General features: G+C 41.2%; 1 protein-coding gene across 5 annotated transcripts in view; it reads left to right on the forward strand.

Moving 5' to 3' along the window:
- MEIS1 (Meis homeobox 1) overlaps positions 1-15,877 on the forward strand; it is a 146,244-nt gene that overhangs the window by 70,425 nt on the left and 59,942 nt on the right. For all 5 annotated transcript variants that reach the window (XM_047851458.1, XM_047851459.1, XM_047851460.1 and 2 more), the window contains one exon: positions 14,797-14,942. In XM_047851458.1, the coding sequence (XP_047707414.1) occupies positions 14,797-14,942 (146 nt within the window). The remainder of the gene's footprint in view (positions 1-14,796; positions 14,943-15,877) is intronic.

Consider the following 15,877-nt stretch of genomic DNA (forward strand, 5'->3'; position numbering starts at 1 on the left):
AGAGAGGGAGAGAGAGAGAGAGGCGGGGCACACCTGAAGCTGGGCTAGAGCTCACAAACGGTGAGATCATGACCTAAGCCAAAGTCAGATGCTTAACTGACTGAGCCGCCCAGGTGCCCCCATTTTTCTATAGTGCATCTCACTTGTCCTAGACCTTAAAGATACTTTCTTAGATGGCATAACGAGTTTCCATATTTGTAAATTAAAACCAAAAGCCTTTACTATTAATTACCACGGAAATGTTATTTGGAGAACAGAGGACAAGGTATTATGAATTGACCTATGTTGTGTGGGGGATGAGAACTTGTATTAATAAAACGGTTTCCAGTGTATCACCGTCCAGCCCTAGGCTGCCAGTGTCTTGTGGGGGGGGGGGGTTAGGTAGCACCATCCACCCATTTTCCTCTGAAGCACACAAGTCACTCCAGGACTCTTTGGGGGGGGGGGGAGAAAAGAAAACATTAAAATGATATGCAGTGCTAGGAGAATGGGTGTATACATTTTGGAAAAGTGTCTTCTAGGAATGAGAAAGGGATGGTGGAAATGGGGAGACATGACGAGAGTGGCTGTGATTGTTTCCCTGCTTAGGGTGCGGGGCTCAGAGAAAGTCCTTGGTAGCAAAACAACCACAGCAACGGGCATTTGTTGAGCTAAGCCAGCGCTGCTGGGTGATGCGTTCAGCGTTTTATGCAGCTTATTTTATTTCATCTGTTCTCTAACTCTCAGAGATAAGTACTATTACTATGCTTATTTTTTCCAGAGGGGCGAAACAGAGGCTTGGGGGGGGGGGTTAAGTAACTTGCTCAGGGTCGCACAGCTATCAAATGGTGAACCTAGACAATCCGACTCCAGAGACTAAACTGTTCTCCGGTATTACCTCCGGGGCAAGAAGTGAGGTGTTCCATGTGCTGAGGAGATGAAGGAAGAGAGAGGGCTGTGGCACTAACAGAAAGGCGAGCGGTCCCTTGGAGACATCCTGGCTTGTTCTGATTCTCTGGTTAGTCCTAGAGACATCATGAGGTTATGCTCAAAATGAGGACCTGAACAGCCTTTTCCCCATTCTTGTCCACTGGGTGTGGGGCCAGTCCTCGCCGTGTGCAGTGAGGGGAGACTGTCCCACCTTCCACTGTAACTAGGCACCTGCACACATCCAACACTTCCTAGCTTTATTTGCCTAGAGGGGAAGATCATCCAGAACCTTGCTACAATGCACACTGTGGTCCCTGGACCTGCATCGCAGCATCCACAGCACCTGGGAGCTTGTTAGAAATGCAGAATCTTAGGCTCCGCCCCTCTGAATCTGAAACTGCATTTTAACAGGATCCCTGGTGCTTCGTAAGTACATTACCTTAGGAGCAGCACTGCTGTAGAAGTTCCTTCATCCTTACCATGCCCACCAAAGCAAGTCAGCACCTTACACCTGTCCCTAATTAGCCGAGTGACTGTATGTGTGCCAGAGAAACTCTACCGAAGAATCGAAGTCTTGGATAATCAGAGAGAAGTTTAGATGGAATAACAGACATGATGCCAGTAATTCTCAAACCTTTTCTTTCACAAACGGTTGGATTTTCAGATGGTTTTACAATAAGAGAAAAAAACAAGCTTTCATTTTTTTTACTCCAACTTTCTTGCCTGTTTTCCTTCTAAGTAAACTTAACATCGCTTTTTTAAAATTAATTTTTTTAGTGTTTATTTTTGAGAGAGAGACAGACAGAGCATGACCGGGTGGGGGGGGGGGGGCAGGGACAGAGAGAGAGGGAGACACAGAATCTGAAGCAGGCTCCAGGCTCTGAGCCGTCAGCCCAGAGCCCAATATGGGGCTCAAACCCACAAACCATGAGATCATGACCTGAGCGAAAGACGCTTAACCGACTGAACCACCCAGGCGCCCCAACATCACTTGATTCTTAATGACTTCCCAGTATACATTTTACAACCTAGTTCCATTTTACTTGGAATGCAAAGAAACCTCTCTGTACAGAATGCCATCTGTTTGTTTCCCCCTTGACCCACAGCATTCTCTCTTGCTCCAACTTTTACCTTACCTACCTCAGGGGGTACTTCCTCCACCAAACAACACTTGCCCTGCAGCTGCCTCCTCGCCCTTCCTGCACACACCATGCCCTTCCCTCCTACCTCCTTATGTACTGAGAGCAGATGAAAAGGGATGAAGAGCCCATGAAGACCTTGAGAGAAGATCCCCAGGAAGCCAGGAGGGTCAGAAGATAGACCAGTGCCCTGAGTAAAGCACAGGCTCCGTCTAGCTACGCAGACCAGTGAAGTGAGGGCAGACACGTGAAAAGTTTCTACGGAACGTAGACATGTTATCCTGGTTTATCTGCGGCCATTTAAGAATGATGTGGTCCAGATGAACAGAATCTTACTTTTTTAAATATTAAAAAATTTAGGGCATTTTTAGGAAAATGTTTTCGGACTACACATACACCGTATCATATCTAATTTTAACAAGCTTAAAGAATTTTTAAAACTCAGTAGATATTTGATTTATGGCACTATGCTACATATTTTTTTGTTTACCGCCTCTGTAGCATTTATAGGGCTGTTTTCCCCTATGCTAAAGGGCCCTAGTGTGCTATGCTTCTTAGGTTCTTATTTTTTGCCTTTTTATCATCTTACATTATTATAAAACTCTCAGTCTACAAACTATGAGTCAGGAAACCCGATGAGTAAACCTTTGAAAACTTCATCTAAAATACACATAATTCTCTGATTAAAGGTCTTATGGTCATTTCTCTGTAAAAAATATATGAGCTTTGCCACATATAATCTGTGATTCTAATCCACTGGTTCTCAAACTTGGCTGTACATTTTAATCATCTTGGAGCTTTACAACTCATTAATGCTGGGATCTCACCCTCCAAAATACTAATTTAATTGGTCTTGGGTAGAGTGGAGGCATCAGGAGTTGTAAAAACTACCACATGATTCTATGTGTAGCCAAAGTTGAGAACCAATTCAACCACTTCTAATCTGCATGTCAGGAACTTTTTTTTTAAATCCTTCTTTTCAAATGTATTCTATATAATTAAGTTTGTTGGAGAAGTGACCTCTTTGATAAATGAATGTTATCTTGTCTGTGTAAGCGTACGTATATATACACACACGCATACGTGCATATATACATGCATACATGCAGAATATGTTGAAGTTTAAAAATAAATTATATGGCAAGGTTTGAGGATCTCACAGAAATAAATGGTGTGTGTGTGTGTGTGTGTGTGTGTGTGTGTGTGTGTGCCTGTCTATAAGATCCCATGTGTGGCATTTGTTTTCTGCTTTTGTTTTTACTAAGAGATTTATTTATTTTCATGGTTAAAAAGAATTTTGTGACCATTCATTAATATATGATTTATATATTTGGGGAAGAATATCTCGAGGAATTTGTCATGCATTGCTATAACATTAAAAAGGTAAAGTACTAGTTCCTAAAATGCTTTCTGAGATGTTGATTCAAAACAAAAGTTTATGACTTCTGTACTGTTTTACCTTTGCAGTTGTAAGCATATTTTCTTTCTTTTTGCCTTAGAAAACGATGGGGGGATTTCCATTTTGTTTTACTGTTGGTGTAAATACAAAGGTTTCAGTAATATTTTGCAGTGCACTCACATCCTGAAGTTTCTAAGACTTCATTAAGAAGTTATGCTGTTTTTGCAGGGATTTTCCATGGTGTTTAGCCGTAAAAAAAAAAAATGCTGAATGGTTGAAAAATGAGTAAAAATCTGTGCTTTTTTTTCTTTCCTATTCATCATTGCTGTTTGTCCTCTGTGGATAGGTAACTAATTTGCTGTTGTTCCCCTGAGGGGAATTCAAGTCAAAAAGTCATATTGAATTACTAGAAAAAGGTATTCCTATCTCAAAAGAACAAAGTACAATGATTAAAAAAAAAAACTTGGAAAATTTAGCCAATTTCTTGGTGCACGTGTATCTGTCCACATTACTCTACTTGTAAAAATACTTACATAAAATAAATCTTAAGTAAACTACAAATTTGAATAATGACCAACTCTGACTGACAAGCCTTATTTTCCATGAATTTAGAAAGTCCTATTTCTTCCCTTAATTCCATCGATGGCATATTAAAATAATTCAAGAGATTTTCTTTGTATTGCACAAAAATCCAGTAAGCATTTTCATTCTGGGTCTTGGTTATTTAATTGGATTCTTTTCATATTTTTTACCCTGTTGTGTTTTATGCATTATTTGTGTTCTCAGTGAAGAATCGTGAAGTGATAGATGCTTAATAGAATGCATTTAATTGTAGTAAAGGAGTGATTGCAAATTTATTTCAATGGGTTGGCAATCCTTAAGTTATAAACACCCAGATTGTACAAATGTCCTACATATACACACAAGTGTTCAACCAAGATCTCTCACTCCTAGTCTCCTTGCTGTGCATCCCCGGGACCCATTTACTGTCACCACAATCTCTGTGGAGAAAAGAAAAAGAAAAAGAAAAACTGAGAACAGTAAAAAAGGCATGGCTTCCCAAATGTCTTCAGGGATGAACAGGGGTGGAGTGGTTGAGAGCGGTGGGGTGTAATGACAAGTTTGGAAGGTGATCCTGGGGCTCTTCTGAAAGGCTGGCATCTGTGGCTTAAAACAACAACAAAACTTTCCCAACAGCAGCTGTATTAAAAAAAAATTTTTTAAGCTTTATTTATTGCTCTACCTGAAATTCTGCCATTTAAAGATTCATTTGCATTAACGAATTTCCTTTTCAAAGTGCCAACATTTCTGGGAAGGTGAGGGGGCATCAGTTATTCCTGCCTAGTCCCAACCAATTAGTGCTTTCAGATGGCTTTCTACCTAAAGTCTGGCTTAGATCAACTAGATTCAAAGGCTGGGTATTTTGGTTGTTGGGGAATGATAAGTGTGAGCTCAGAGCAAGAAGAGGATAGATCTGGGTGGGGCGTCCACAGTGGGAGGAGGCCGCGTGCCTCTCCAAGGCATTGGGCTACTTAGAGCCTCCAGGAGATGGATCTGTGCAATGGAAGTGACAAAGAGAAAAGGAGATACTAAAGGCACTTACACGTGTTTTAATATTTTCCTAGGCTGACTCTGTATACAGGAATATGAGGAAAAAACTCATCTTCCTCCTTCTTCTTACACTTTCTGACTTCTTGCACCCAGGGCTCAGATGTCAGTTAGAACTTTATTCACTTGATGAATTTCGTTGGCTTTGATGAGCAAACCTTGAGACCTAACCATTCTTAACTTGCTTCCATGTGAAAATATGTTCTACTGTCCAAGAGACCTAGTTACAAATTAACTTCAGAGTGTCATCTGTGCCTACATTGGGGTCTACCTGAATGGACTCATTGCTTTTCCATTGTCCCTCATTCCCCAGTCTTAATCTGGAATCAAAGGATTTTTTAGATTGAACTAGAAAGAGACACTGGGGAATGAGGCTTTATTTGGTAAAATTTATGTAACATCGGGGCATGCAATGGAGAGGACACTGGTGACACCATAGAAATACGTGTATGGGTTGCTACTCAGAACCCTAGGGACAAACACCCAAATCCTGACTGTGGCCCCTGAGGCTCTAAGTGTTCTTGCTCCTCTTACCTCTCCAATGTCATCTTGTCCTGCCTTCCCAGGTTCCAGTTCTGTCGTTGTGCCATGCTTCCAGACACAGGGCATTTGCAGATGCTGCAATACTTTTTCTGTTCTCTGCCCTTTTAGTCTGCTCACCATACCTGCTTGACTTTTCTCCATCCTTCAGATTCTGCTCAGATTCCTCCTAAGTCAGTTTCCTTTGTTTCACACACTCAGAGATTTACATTTCTTTCTGATGGAGGACAATTGTACATTTATTACTGTGTTTATTTCATTTAACATCTGTGCCCTCTAACTGAAAAGCTCCATAGAAACAAAGACTGTTCCTGATTTTGTTCACCATTAGTGTTTCTAATGGTTCAACATAGTGTTTGGGACATAGTGAGTATTCAATACGTTTTCGTTAAAGAACAAATGAGTGAATGATAAGAGTGACCCCTTACACAAAAGATGGTTACCTATATAGGGCTCATTTAAAAAAAATTTTTTTTAATGTTTATCTTTGAGAAAGTGGGAGAGACAGAGTGCGAGTGGGGGAGGGGCAGAGAGAGAGGGAGACACAATCCAAAGCTGGCTCCAGGCTCCAAGCTGTCAGCACAGAGCCCGGCATGGGGCTCAAACCCACAAACTGGGAGATCATGACCTGAACCAAAGTCAGATGCTTAACCAACTGAGCCACCCAGGCACCCCATATAGGGCTCACTTTTAAAGGCAACAGTTCACTCTTTAGAAAAGGAAGCAGTATATTCATAGAGAGAGTTACTTTCTCCAGGCTCTGAATCTCCATTTCTTCTCTTAGGGTTCTGTGATGTCAGGAGTCCACTACAGGGCAGAATAAGGCTGTGAGCTCATTTCACAGTGGTTAACGATTTTTTAAAAATGTTTATTTATTTTTGAGAGAGAGAGATAGAGTGCGAGCAAGGTAGGGGCAGGGAGAGAGGGAGAGAGAGAATCCCAGGCAGACTCTGTGCTGTCAGTGCAGAGCCTGACATGGACTTGAACCCATGAACTATGAGATCATGACCTGAGCCTAAATCAAGAGTCAGCCACTTAACCACTGAACCACTCAGGCGCCCCTCACAGTGGTTAACTATTAACAAATATTTGTCATCTTTAACAGACCTAAATTCAAAGAGAAAGGAAAAGCATCATGGCAAATCTCTGTGAAGCCAATCTGAGGAAGTGTACCTAGATGTTTCTTTTTATAAGGGCCAACAATGTGTTTATTTAAAGTTTGCTTATTCTTTTTTAAAATATATATATTTAATGTTTATTTATTTTGAGAGAGAGAGAACAAGCAGGGGAGGGGCGGAGAGAGAGAGAGAGAGAGAGAGAGAGAGAGAGAGAGAGAGAGAGAGAATCCCAAGCAGGCTCTGCACAGTCAGCACAGAGCCCTATGCAAGGCTCAAACCCACAAACTGAGATCATGACCTGAGCCAAAATCAAGAGTCAGATGCTTAACTGACTGAACCACCCAGGCACCCCAAAAGTTTTCTTATTCTTTTTTTTAATGTTTATTTATTTTTGAGAGATACAGACAGAGAATGAGTGGGGCAGGGGGGGGGGCGGGGCATGCAGAGAGAGAGAGGGAGGGAGACACAGAATCCAAAGCAGTCTCCAGGCTCTGAGCTGTCAGCACAGAGGCTGATGTAGGGCTCGAACTTATGAACTGTGAGATCATGACCTGAGCTGAAATCGGATGCTCAACAGACTGAGCCACCCAGGCACCCCAAGTTTTCTTATTCTTAATCTTCTCCCCCACTCTTCTTACCTCTGTCTTTTCAGTTACTGCCTTTAGTGTATCTGTAGCACTGGCCATTCCTTTCACCCTTTTTAGAACCTCACACTGCTATGACAGGTGCCAACATCTAACACCTTACCTCAGGATTTTCAGGAAAGTCCTGGGTGGTAACATAAAATATAGGAGAATGTGCTTTCCTTTGTTTTGTTTTGTTTTGTTTTGATCAGCTGAAAATCACTTTAAATTAAGAAGAAGGAATCCTTAAACACCTAAGGATGAGAAGAGATGCAAGGTCTCATGTCATGATCTCACTGTCTTTGAGTTCGAGCCCCACATCGGGCTCTGTGCTGACCGCTCAGAGCCTGGGGTCTGCTTCAGATTCTGTGTCTCCCTCTCTCTCTACCCCTCCCCCACTCACGCACTGTCTCTCTCTGTCTCTCACAAATGAATAAGCGTTAAAAAAATTAAAAAAAAATAGAACCCTAGTTAAAGTTAAACTTAAAAGTTGACCATTGGATTTAGACTATTATGTATTTGTATATTGCCTGCAGATTTGAAGATATATGAAGTCTGCTCCATTTTTCTTGAAAGTGTGTGATAAAACTCAAGAGGTCATAGTAGGTTTTCGTATGTCTTACAAAACCCTTTCTAATGTCTCCTAGGACCCTATGACATGTCAATCTATGACATGTCAACATATCATATACTAATGTCCTCAGATAACCTGTTGCTAAAAAATTGCTGAGGCAGGTGTGGAGGAATGATGCTATGGGAAAGACTGATCCATGACTTGGCAAAACAAGGAAATGCCAGAGTTTCTAGGGTTTTGTATTTAGCACCGTGTCTATAATCTGAGTCTGGAGTCTCAACTGAGGGTGAAATTTTCTGCTCAGAGACAGTTGAGTTTCTTTGCTATGTCAAAACTGGAAGACGTGTAAAAGTAATATATATAATTCATTGGGAAAAATGTAGAGAGAAACAAAACTTTTGGTTTATTTTTTGAAGTTGAACTCAGGAAAAATGGACAAACAGCAAGAAATTTTAATTAGGTAAATAGTTTTAAATTGTAATTGAAGGACGTAGGAGCGCATTTTTGAGGGAGGGACTATGGCAAGCATTATGAAGAACTCCAATACTTTAACCCAATCCATCTTTTGTCCAAGATGAGCTTAAAGATTCCAAGGAAGCTTCCCAGCTTTGTAGAATGTGTTTCCTTTATGTTTTCTTATAGTTTAACTGACTTTCCTTCGTGAATATTCTTCAGGAGTTTAAGTATGTATCAAAAAGAATTATAACAGCTGGAAATTGAAACTGTGGTTTTCTCCATGCAGTGAAAAAAAGAAATGCATTTGCTCATTCATTTAATACCCAATTGGCAAATTTGTACCCTGTACACTGGGGTAAGCCTGGGACTAGATCGTCTTAGAGGGGAGAATGACCCTGTCCCTGCTTTCATATATCCTGTAATCAAGTTGAGGAGACAGAGACGACAGAAATCAACAGTCTTGGTAGAGTATGATGTGTGTTTGGAGGCAGGAATGTCAGGAAAAGAAGAATTGGGGATTGGAGAGGGGTATCACTAAACAGCGAGAGTCCAGTGTGTGCTTCTTCTAGGAGATGGCAGTTGAGTGGAGCCTAAAAGGTCACCAAGGAGCTTCCCAGGAAGGACATTACCAAGGGGCTAGCACAGGGAACCACAAAGAGGTGTGAGAGCAGTGCCTGCGGGGAGACGGTGAGAAGGTCAAACAGGCTCAGGATTGGGGTGGGGCGGTGAGTACCCGTGAACACGGGGAACCCACAGAAGAAACACCCAGGAGAGAGATCGTGAAAGGCCTTCCACGCCAGGCTAAAAAGTGTGACCTTTATCCTGAAGGCAAATGATAGCCACGGAAGCATTTGAAGTGCCAGGGTTATAGGATCAGATATGTATTTTAGAAAAATCATTCTGGCAGCTATTACACATTCTCAATGAAGACAAAACACTTCTTTATAACCTCTGAAGTATTTTAGCTGGTTCCTGAGAAAGGCTTGTCTATAATTCTCACCATTTATCCTCTTAACATAACACAGAAACATTATCCCATCTGACTTCTGGCTAAGTAGACACAGCCATGATCTGGAGAAGTGGGTTTGGGGTAGTTTTACATTCTTCCTAACAACCTGGCACACCCGGATAGCTCCACTACAAAAGAAACCTGACCTCTCCATACTGATGGGATGTTTGCACCAGCAGCCCCTAGAAAGGCAGGAATGTTCTACACGCCATGTAAGGGGTGAAATGCCGTATTCTCTCTTGTTGATGTGCTGTGTGAGAAAACAGACAAGAGAAAAAAAGAAACCCTTAATATTGGATGAAAATTTAGCCACCTTACAACACGAGCTGTACAGTCTTAAAGAATGCTTTTGAATTGACCGTTTGGATACCTTTCAAGACATGACAGAATTTACTCCGTATCGAAAGATGCGATTATAAATGGCCTTGGTTTTGAGTCTCCGTCCATTTCTGGGATAAGCATTCTGTTTCCAAACACTTGAAGATGAGTAAAGCAAAAGTTAAGGAGAGAACCTGGCTGCAAACTGTGGGGTCTCAATAGAAAATCGTAAATGAATCGTCTTGGAGCTGGGATGGCTTCCAGCAAAAGAAGGAGGTCCACAACCCAACACTTTCATTTGCCCTGGCAGTTGAAAGTTCATATCCCTAATTAGGAGTTTTGCCTCGGTGACGTAACGAACCCTCTGGCAGACAACCCATTTTGTTGATGCCTGCTGGCCCACTGACTGGAGGTCCCTATCAGTTGTGATGTGAATCTTGGGCACTTTGGGGTTTTGTTTTAGCCTGGCTCAAACTATGTTTTGGGGAAGGGCAGTCCTGGTGGGGAGAGAGGGAGTCAGGAGGAGGAGAAAAATGGGAGCAGGGCTGTGACCTGCCGGAGAGGAGCCCCTGCTGACACGGTCAGTCTGACCCATTGAATGGCCTGAATACGGTAAATGCCGCTTTATCCTGCCTTGAAAGGCACGAGATAGCACAGTCTAAATGCCTGGGCATGCTTAAATAGGCGACTCGGGATGTTTGAGTTGAGCGTGTTTGAAATCTGAGCTCTCTGACAGCCTGGGAGCTGCCACAGGTCACCTGCCTTGCTCCGCAGGGACAGACCAGGTCTCACAAGAAATTGTCCGTAGACGAATTATAGTACAAATTCCTTTCTTTGTTGGTTGGCCTCTTTCACTAGACCATGGCCTATAAAATTTTGTAAAAACAATTCTTAAATATTATTTGAAAGGGCAAATGGCCCACGCTGAAAGGTTTGACAGTTTGACATATAGTGCATGGTTTTGATAGCTCGGAAACTGAAAAGTGTGGCCAAGATTCTCTCCCTGCTTGTTAGAAGCCTGGTGTTTTTTACATAGTGTCTTGTTGCTGCACAGACTTCCTCTGCTCCCAGCAATCTGACAGGCAATGAGTCTGCTTCAGTGATCTTAAATCCTTTTAGACTAATTTGTGAGAGAGCAGAAAAATGGCTAGCACCTTTGAATCCAGCGTCCAAAAAGCACAGAACCAGGTATTGCCAATTAAGGAGCCATTCGGATAATCATATCAAAGCAGATTGCTTTGGAGTCCTCTCCTAAGGCCTGAGCTGGTGCCGAGAGAGAGAGAGAGAGAGAGAGAGAGAGAGAGAGAGAGAGAGGAGAGAGAGAGAAGAGAGAGAGAGAGGAGCCCAGAGTTTCACTTGAGTGAGGGAGAAAAAAGGGATTTGAGTGGCCCGGTCTCATCAGAGCCGGGAAGTCACAAGGAAGTGGATTTCTGCATTAGAATGTTGCATATGTGCAGGCAGTGTGTGCCTCTGAGCCCATCGGCTGCCACTGCATAGCCAAAGGCCATTTTCGGGAGCCTCTGGCCCCTCAGTCACTGGCCTGCTAGTTAATTGCCACACGGACTTCATGACACATGGGCAGATAATATGACATTTTCGGTTTCTGTCACTAGCAAACGCCACAACGTTGCTTGCACTAGTTGCTAAGAAGCTGTCAGAAACCATTAGCAATTGGCTAAAGTCGCCCTATGGCATTTCCTCATAGCATCAGCAAAACGAGCATAAATCACCCACTGGAGCCTACTGCTATCCTAATGAGGCTGTAAGCTTGTTTATGGACTAGCATCATTTTTATGATTATTTCCACCTTTTCAGTTTGCCTTCATTTGGCGGCAGGAGAAGTCAGCTCCAGGAATGAAGTCACTGCTGACATTTTACAAATGTGGTTCAGAGCCGCTGCCTGCTGCCATGTGGTCGGCCGGCGGTTCTCCAAGTTTGTTTAGTGATCTTAAAAATAAAAAAAGGAAATAAATCCTCCAGAGACCGCATAGAGGTGACTGTATCAAATTGCAGAGTGAATGGGAATGCTAAAGGTACAATCGACCATTTAGACTTTCCTCTGAGGTTGAGACGTTTCGAGATCAATTTTCAATTCTAGAAAGTGGAAGAGGTTAAACAATTTATTAAAATCTATGAACGTGTTTGCTTTTAGAATAGTCTGTTTTATTATGCTCCTCTCCTTCCCCATCTTCTCCATTTCCCTAACTTGTGTCGGGAAGGAGCAGGGTTTATTGTTTTAGGCTTTTCTGAACATGCACCAGTATTTACACTGGATTGAAAGCATTTGCTTCCAATGAAAATCTTGTCTTAGATTACAACCCAGCAGTGTAATTTCCCTCCCAGATGGGAGTAAAGTAGCTGTATTTGCCTAAAAACAGTAGGAAGAACAAACTGTGCATTAAGCCAAGGCTGTTTTTGGCTTGAGCTAATGATGTAATAGAAACCTTTTATTCAGGAGAGGTCACTGCCAGGGACTGAAGGGGGTGATCTGGCTCCTGCTTGAAAGGTTTCTCCATTGTATCTACATAAGTCTTCACTTAAAAAATTCTGTTCCTAATGCTTCTGCTTTCATACAGCAGAAATAAACAGGAAAGGTTCTGGTGAGTGTTACACATGGAATGCAGAAAGCCTTCCTCTCCTAATGGAGTATATAATTCAGGTGCCCTCAAGGCACGCTTTCAGGAATTCTTTTGCCTGAGGTAATGGGAAGCTAAGGCTGCTTTAAGGCCTTGATTATCTATTGATGCACAAAGCTGGAAAAAAGTCATCTCCGCTGGATTATAGTAGATATTTCCATAAATTATCAATGAATTCTCTTCGAGGCAGGCACTAGGCATTGCCTGCTAAATTAATCTGAAGGGGTTTGGAGACAGATAGAAAGGCTATTTTTTTTTTAAGGTGGAAAACAATCATGGAGAGGTGGTAAAAAACTGTCATTAGGTTAGATGCTTTTCATTTTTAATCAATGATCAAGTAATGTGTTTCTTTTCCTCGGTTACCTTTTGCATATTGAGAGTGGATTAGCCCATTGAAATTTTAAATGCTGTTGAGTTGGTTTCTTTTCTCATGTTTCTTTAATGAATTGTTATTTTATATGGTGAATTGCTTCTCTGAATAAAAAGCCTCTTTAAATACTGGACTTTCAAGGAATTTATTAGGCAAATCCAAGGGGACTCCTTATACAACACTTGGCTATGCAAATAACGAGTTTGGTGGGGTGGAAGGGACACTGATTTAGGGGTGCGGGTGTCTGGTCGGGCACAGGTGGGCCAGTCCCATCCCTGCTGCGTGACCTTGGGTAAGTCACCCACCAGAATACAAGCACTTTCCTCACTGGTACGGTGAGGGTTTTGGAACTATGGGTCTATATGATCTTTTCCACTGAGAACACAGCAATGATTCTGTGGGGCTTTAACAAAGTATATGGATTTTAAATATAATAAAAGTGTGCTTTTTAAAATTAATAAAAATCCCACTCTGAAAAGTTCTGCAAAAGTTTTGTATTTGCGGCACATGCTGTAATCATAGCAGAAATGTTGAAACTAGTCTGTTCCTCACCCAACAAGAGTTTTTATACTTTACCTGAGTACAAGTTAAGGCAGTTTGGGGGCAATTTTCTTTGTTGGGGAAGGGAGATGGGGGGGGTGTCCTAAGGGAGTTGTTAAGAACAATTGATTAATGGCAACATAATTACTAAAGATTAGGCTGAAATAACTGAATCAAAGTAGAGAATTCTTTGCATATGTAGTGTATTTAGGTAACAGAAATAAGGAATATGAAATAAGAAATTCACAGAGTGATGTAACTGAATCTGAGGCTAGTTCCAATGTACAGTGACCAGGAAAATTGCCTTGCCAAAGGACCTCATTGTTTGGGCCTGTAGACTGCTCTCTAGTGACTTCCATAACCCAGGGAACATGCTCTCATGTGCATGTCTTGCCTCAATCCAGAGCCTTACTGCTGTAGCAATTCTTCGTAGGCCAGACCAACCTATCCCTTTCTGAAAGTCGGTAGCTTCCCCCAAGAGCAGGGGCAGCAGGTAGGAAGGCACATTTGATAGAAGCTAAGCTCCTTTTTAGTGTAGTGAGTTCAGTCCACTCTCGTTCCCTTTGAACTTTTGTGTCCAAACCAAGGTAGTTAGTTTCCACTTGTGCCTTATGACTTGTTTTGGACAGCGTGATTACATGGGCTGAAATTTCATTTTTTTTTTTGTCTTATTAAACATGACATTGTAAAAGGAATCCTACATCTTTAATTTTATTTTGTCACAGAGCCAGAATATTTTCTAGAAGAAGCAACGTAAATGTTATGGCAAAAATCAATGGAAAAATAGGATCCAATATTCAGGAAACAGATGATTTGTCAACAGATGATTTTGCAATGAGAAAAAATTAAATCTAGAAGAAACTTTAGAAACTTCCTGGATTTTTAGGATAATACAATTCCCATTGACTATGAATTTAACATCACTTTATTTGACTTACATAGTAATCATTTCCTAATTAAAAAACTATTTCAGGAGTTTTGCCCTTCCTAAACTTGATGCTCTCTTTTTATGACAAGAAAAATTACATTCTATTTGAAGCATTCCTATGTCAAACTGCTTAGATGATGGATTACCTACCATTTCCATGGCCTACTTTAGTCTTAAGATAGATCACTTGTGGAAATAGTTGATATCTTGAATGCATCTTCTCACATGTTGACCACATCAACGACTATATGTGAGGTTTGAATACCCAGGCATTGGCTTCTGCCAATGGCGGCCACTATATTTAACTCCCCACTAGGAGTTAGGCTTAGCATGTCTCAGCTCTACACATCTGAATAATTACCATGGCAACAAAGCTACTAAAGAGATTGGCTATTTCCCTTCATTCCCTTTGACTTTCCCCACTGTTCTTTGGAAGAAGTTCCTTAGACCTGACTACTTTTGAGTCTAGGCCTTGTTTTACTCTTTGTTTTGGAAAAAAAAAAAAAGTACCAAATAAACTATTAATCATTTATATTGCTCTTTTGGTTTTGTTTATATCCAAAGGCATTCTATTTGAATAAAGCATGTCAAGGTAGCATCAGTCAAAATTTGATTCACTATGTTTGCAGGTGATGGCTTGGACAACAGTGTAGCTTCCCCCAGCACAGGTGACGATGATGATCCAGATAAGGACAAAAAGCGTCACAAAAAGCGTGGCATCTTTCCCAAAGTAGCCACAAATATCATGAGGGCGTGGCTGTTCCAGCATCTAACAGTAAGTGGATTCTAAATGACATATGTAAACTAAATATGGACAATGAACCAGTTGTGATAGAAAAACAAGGGGGGGTGGAAATGATCCCTCTGCACTTGGAATATTTCATAAATCGCTGTGTTCCCCTAGTTTTTACAAAAGTGCTAGCACTTATTTCCTAGATACTTACCCCAAATGAGGAGTTTTATTTGCAGTTCACTACTGCAATTTTGTTAACTGTAAGTTACAAGGTTTAGGAGTTCATGTGACTTGTGATTTTAAGTATGTATGCTAATGATGTTGCTTTTCTCAGTGTGATTCTTAGGTACTTAGAACCGAGTCTTACTAAGAAGAAAGTTTAGACAAACCCCAAAGGGAAGGACTTAATTTCTTCTAATGCTTTAGTGGACCTTTATAGTGAATGGTCCGAAAAAGTTTAAATCTTGTTGCAATGGCAAGATGCTCACATAATTTGCTTTTAAGTGGTTTGAGTGCACTTGGTTGCCATTACAAAACATTCATCTGAGTCACGGCTGCACAGTGAAAGTGGTCCCTGTACTTAGAACTGTAAAGGAAAACAGCAATATAGAGTCAGCTCTTCCTGTGTAGTCCCCTGTGACTTTTCAAGCAGAGTAACAGTTTATATTGTCTGTGTGAGTATTGCTGTTTTCACTGCAGGAATTCTCCTGGAGATGTGAGAAACTGGAGATTTGGGGCTTTATGCCACCAAGGGATTTGTTTTGTTTGCTTATTGTTCTGAATGAATTTCATGTTCAAAATATTTATAATCATAATATTGTGGTGGATATTTTTGTAAGTGCATACTGATTTAATGACATCTAAGGAAGAAGACAAAATGAAAATTTATGGATAAAATAATATTTTAGAAATCAGCAAAATTGTTGGTGAGGGAGACATTCAATGTTAGGGACAAAGGTTGAATTTAAACAGGTCAT

Source organism: Prionailurus viverrinus, chromosome A3 (genome assembly GCF_022837055.1).
Source record: "Prionailurus viverrinus isolate Anna chromosome A3, UM_Priviv_1.0, whole genome shotgun sequence".
NCBI classification, from domain to species: domain Eukaryota; kingdom Metazoa; phylum Chordata; class Mammalia; order Carnivora; family Felidae; genus Prionailurus; species Prionailurus viverrinus.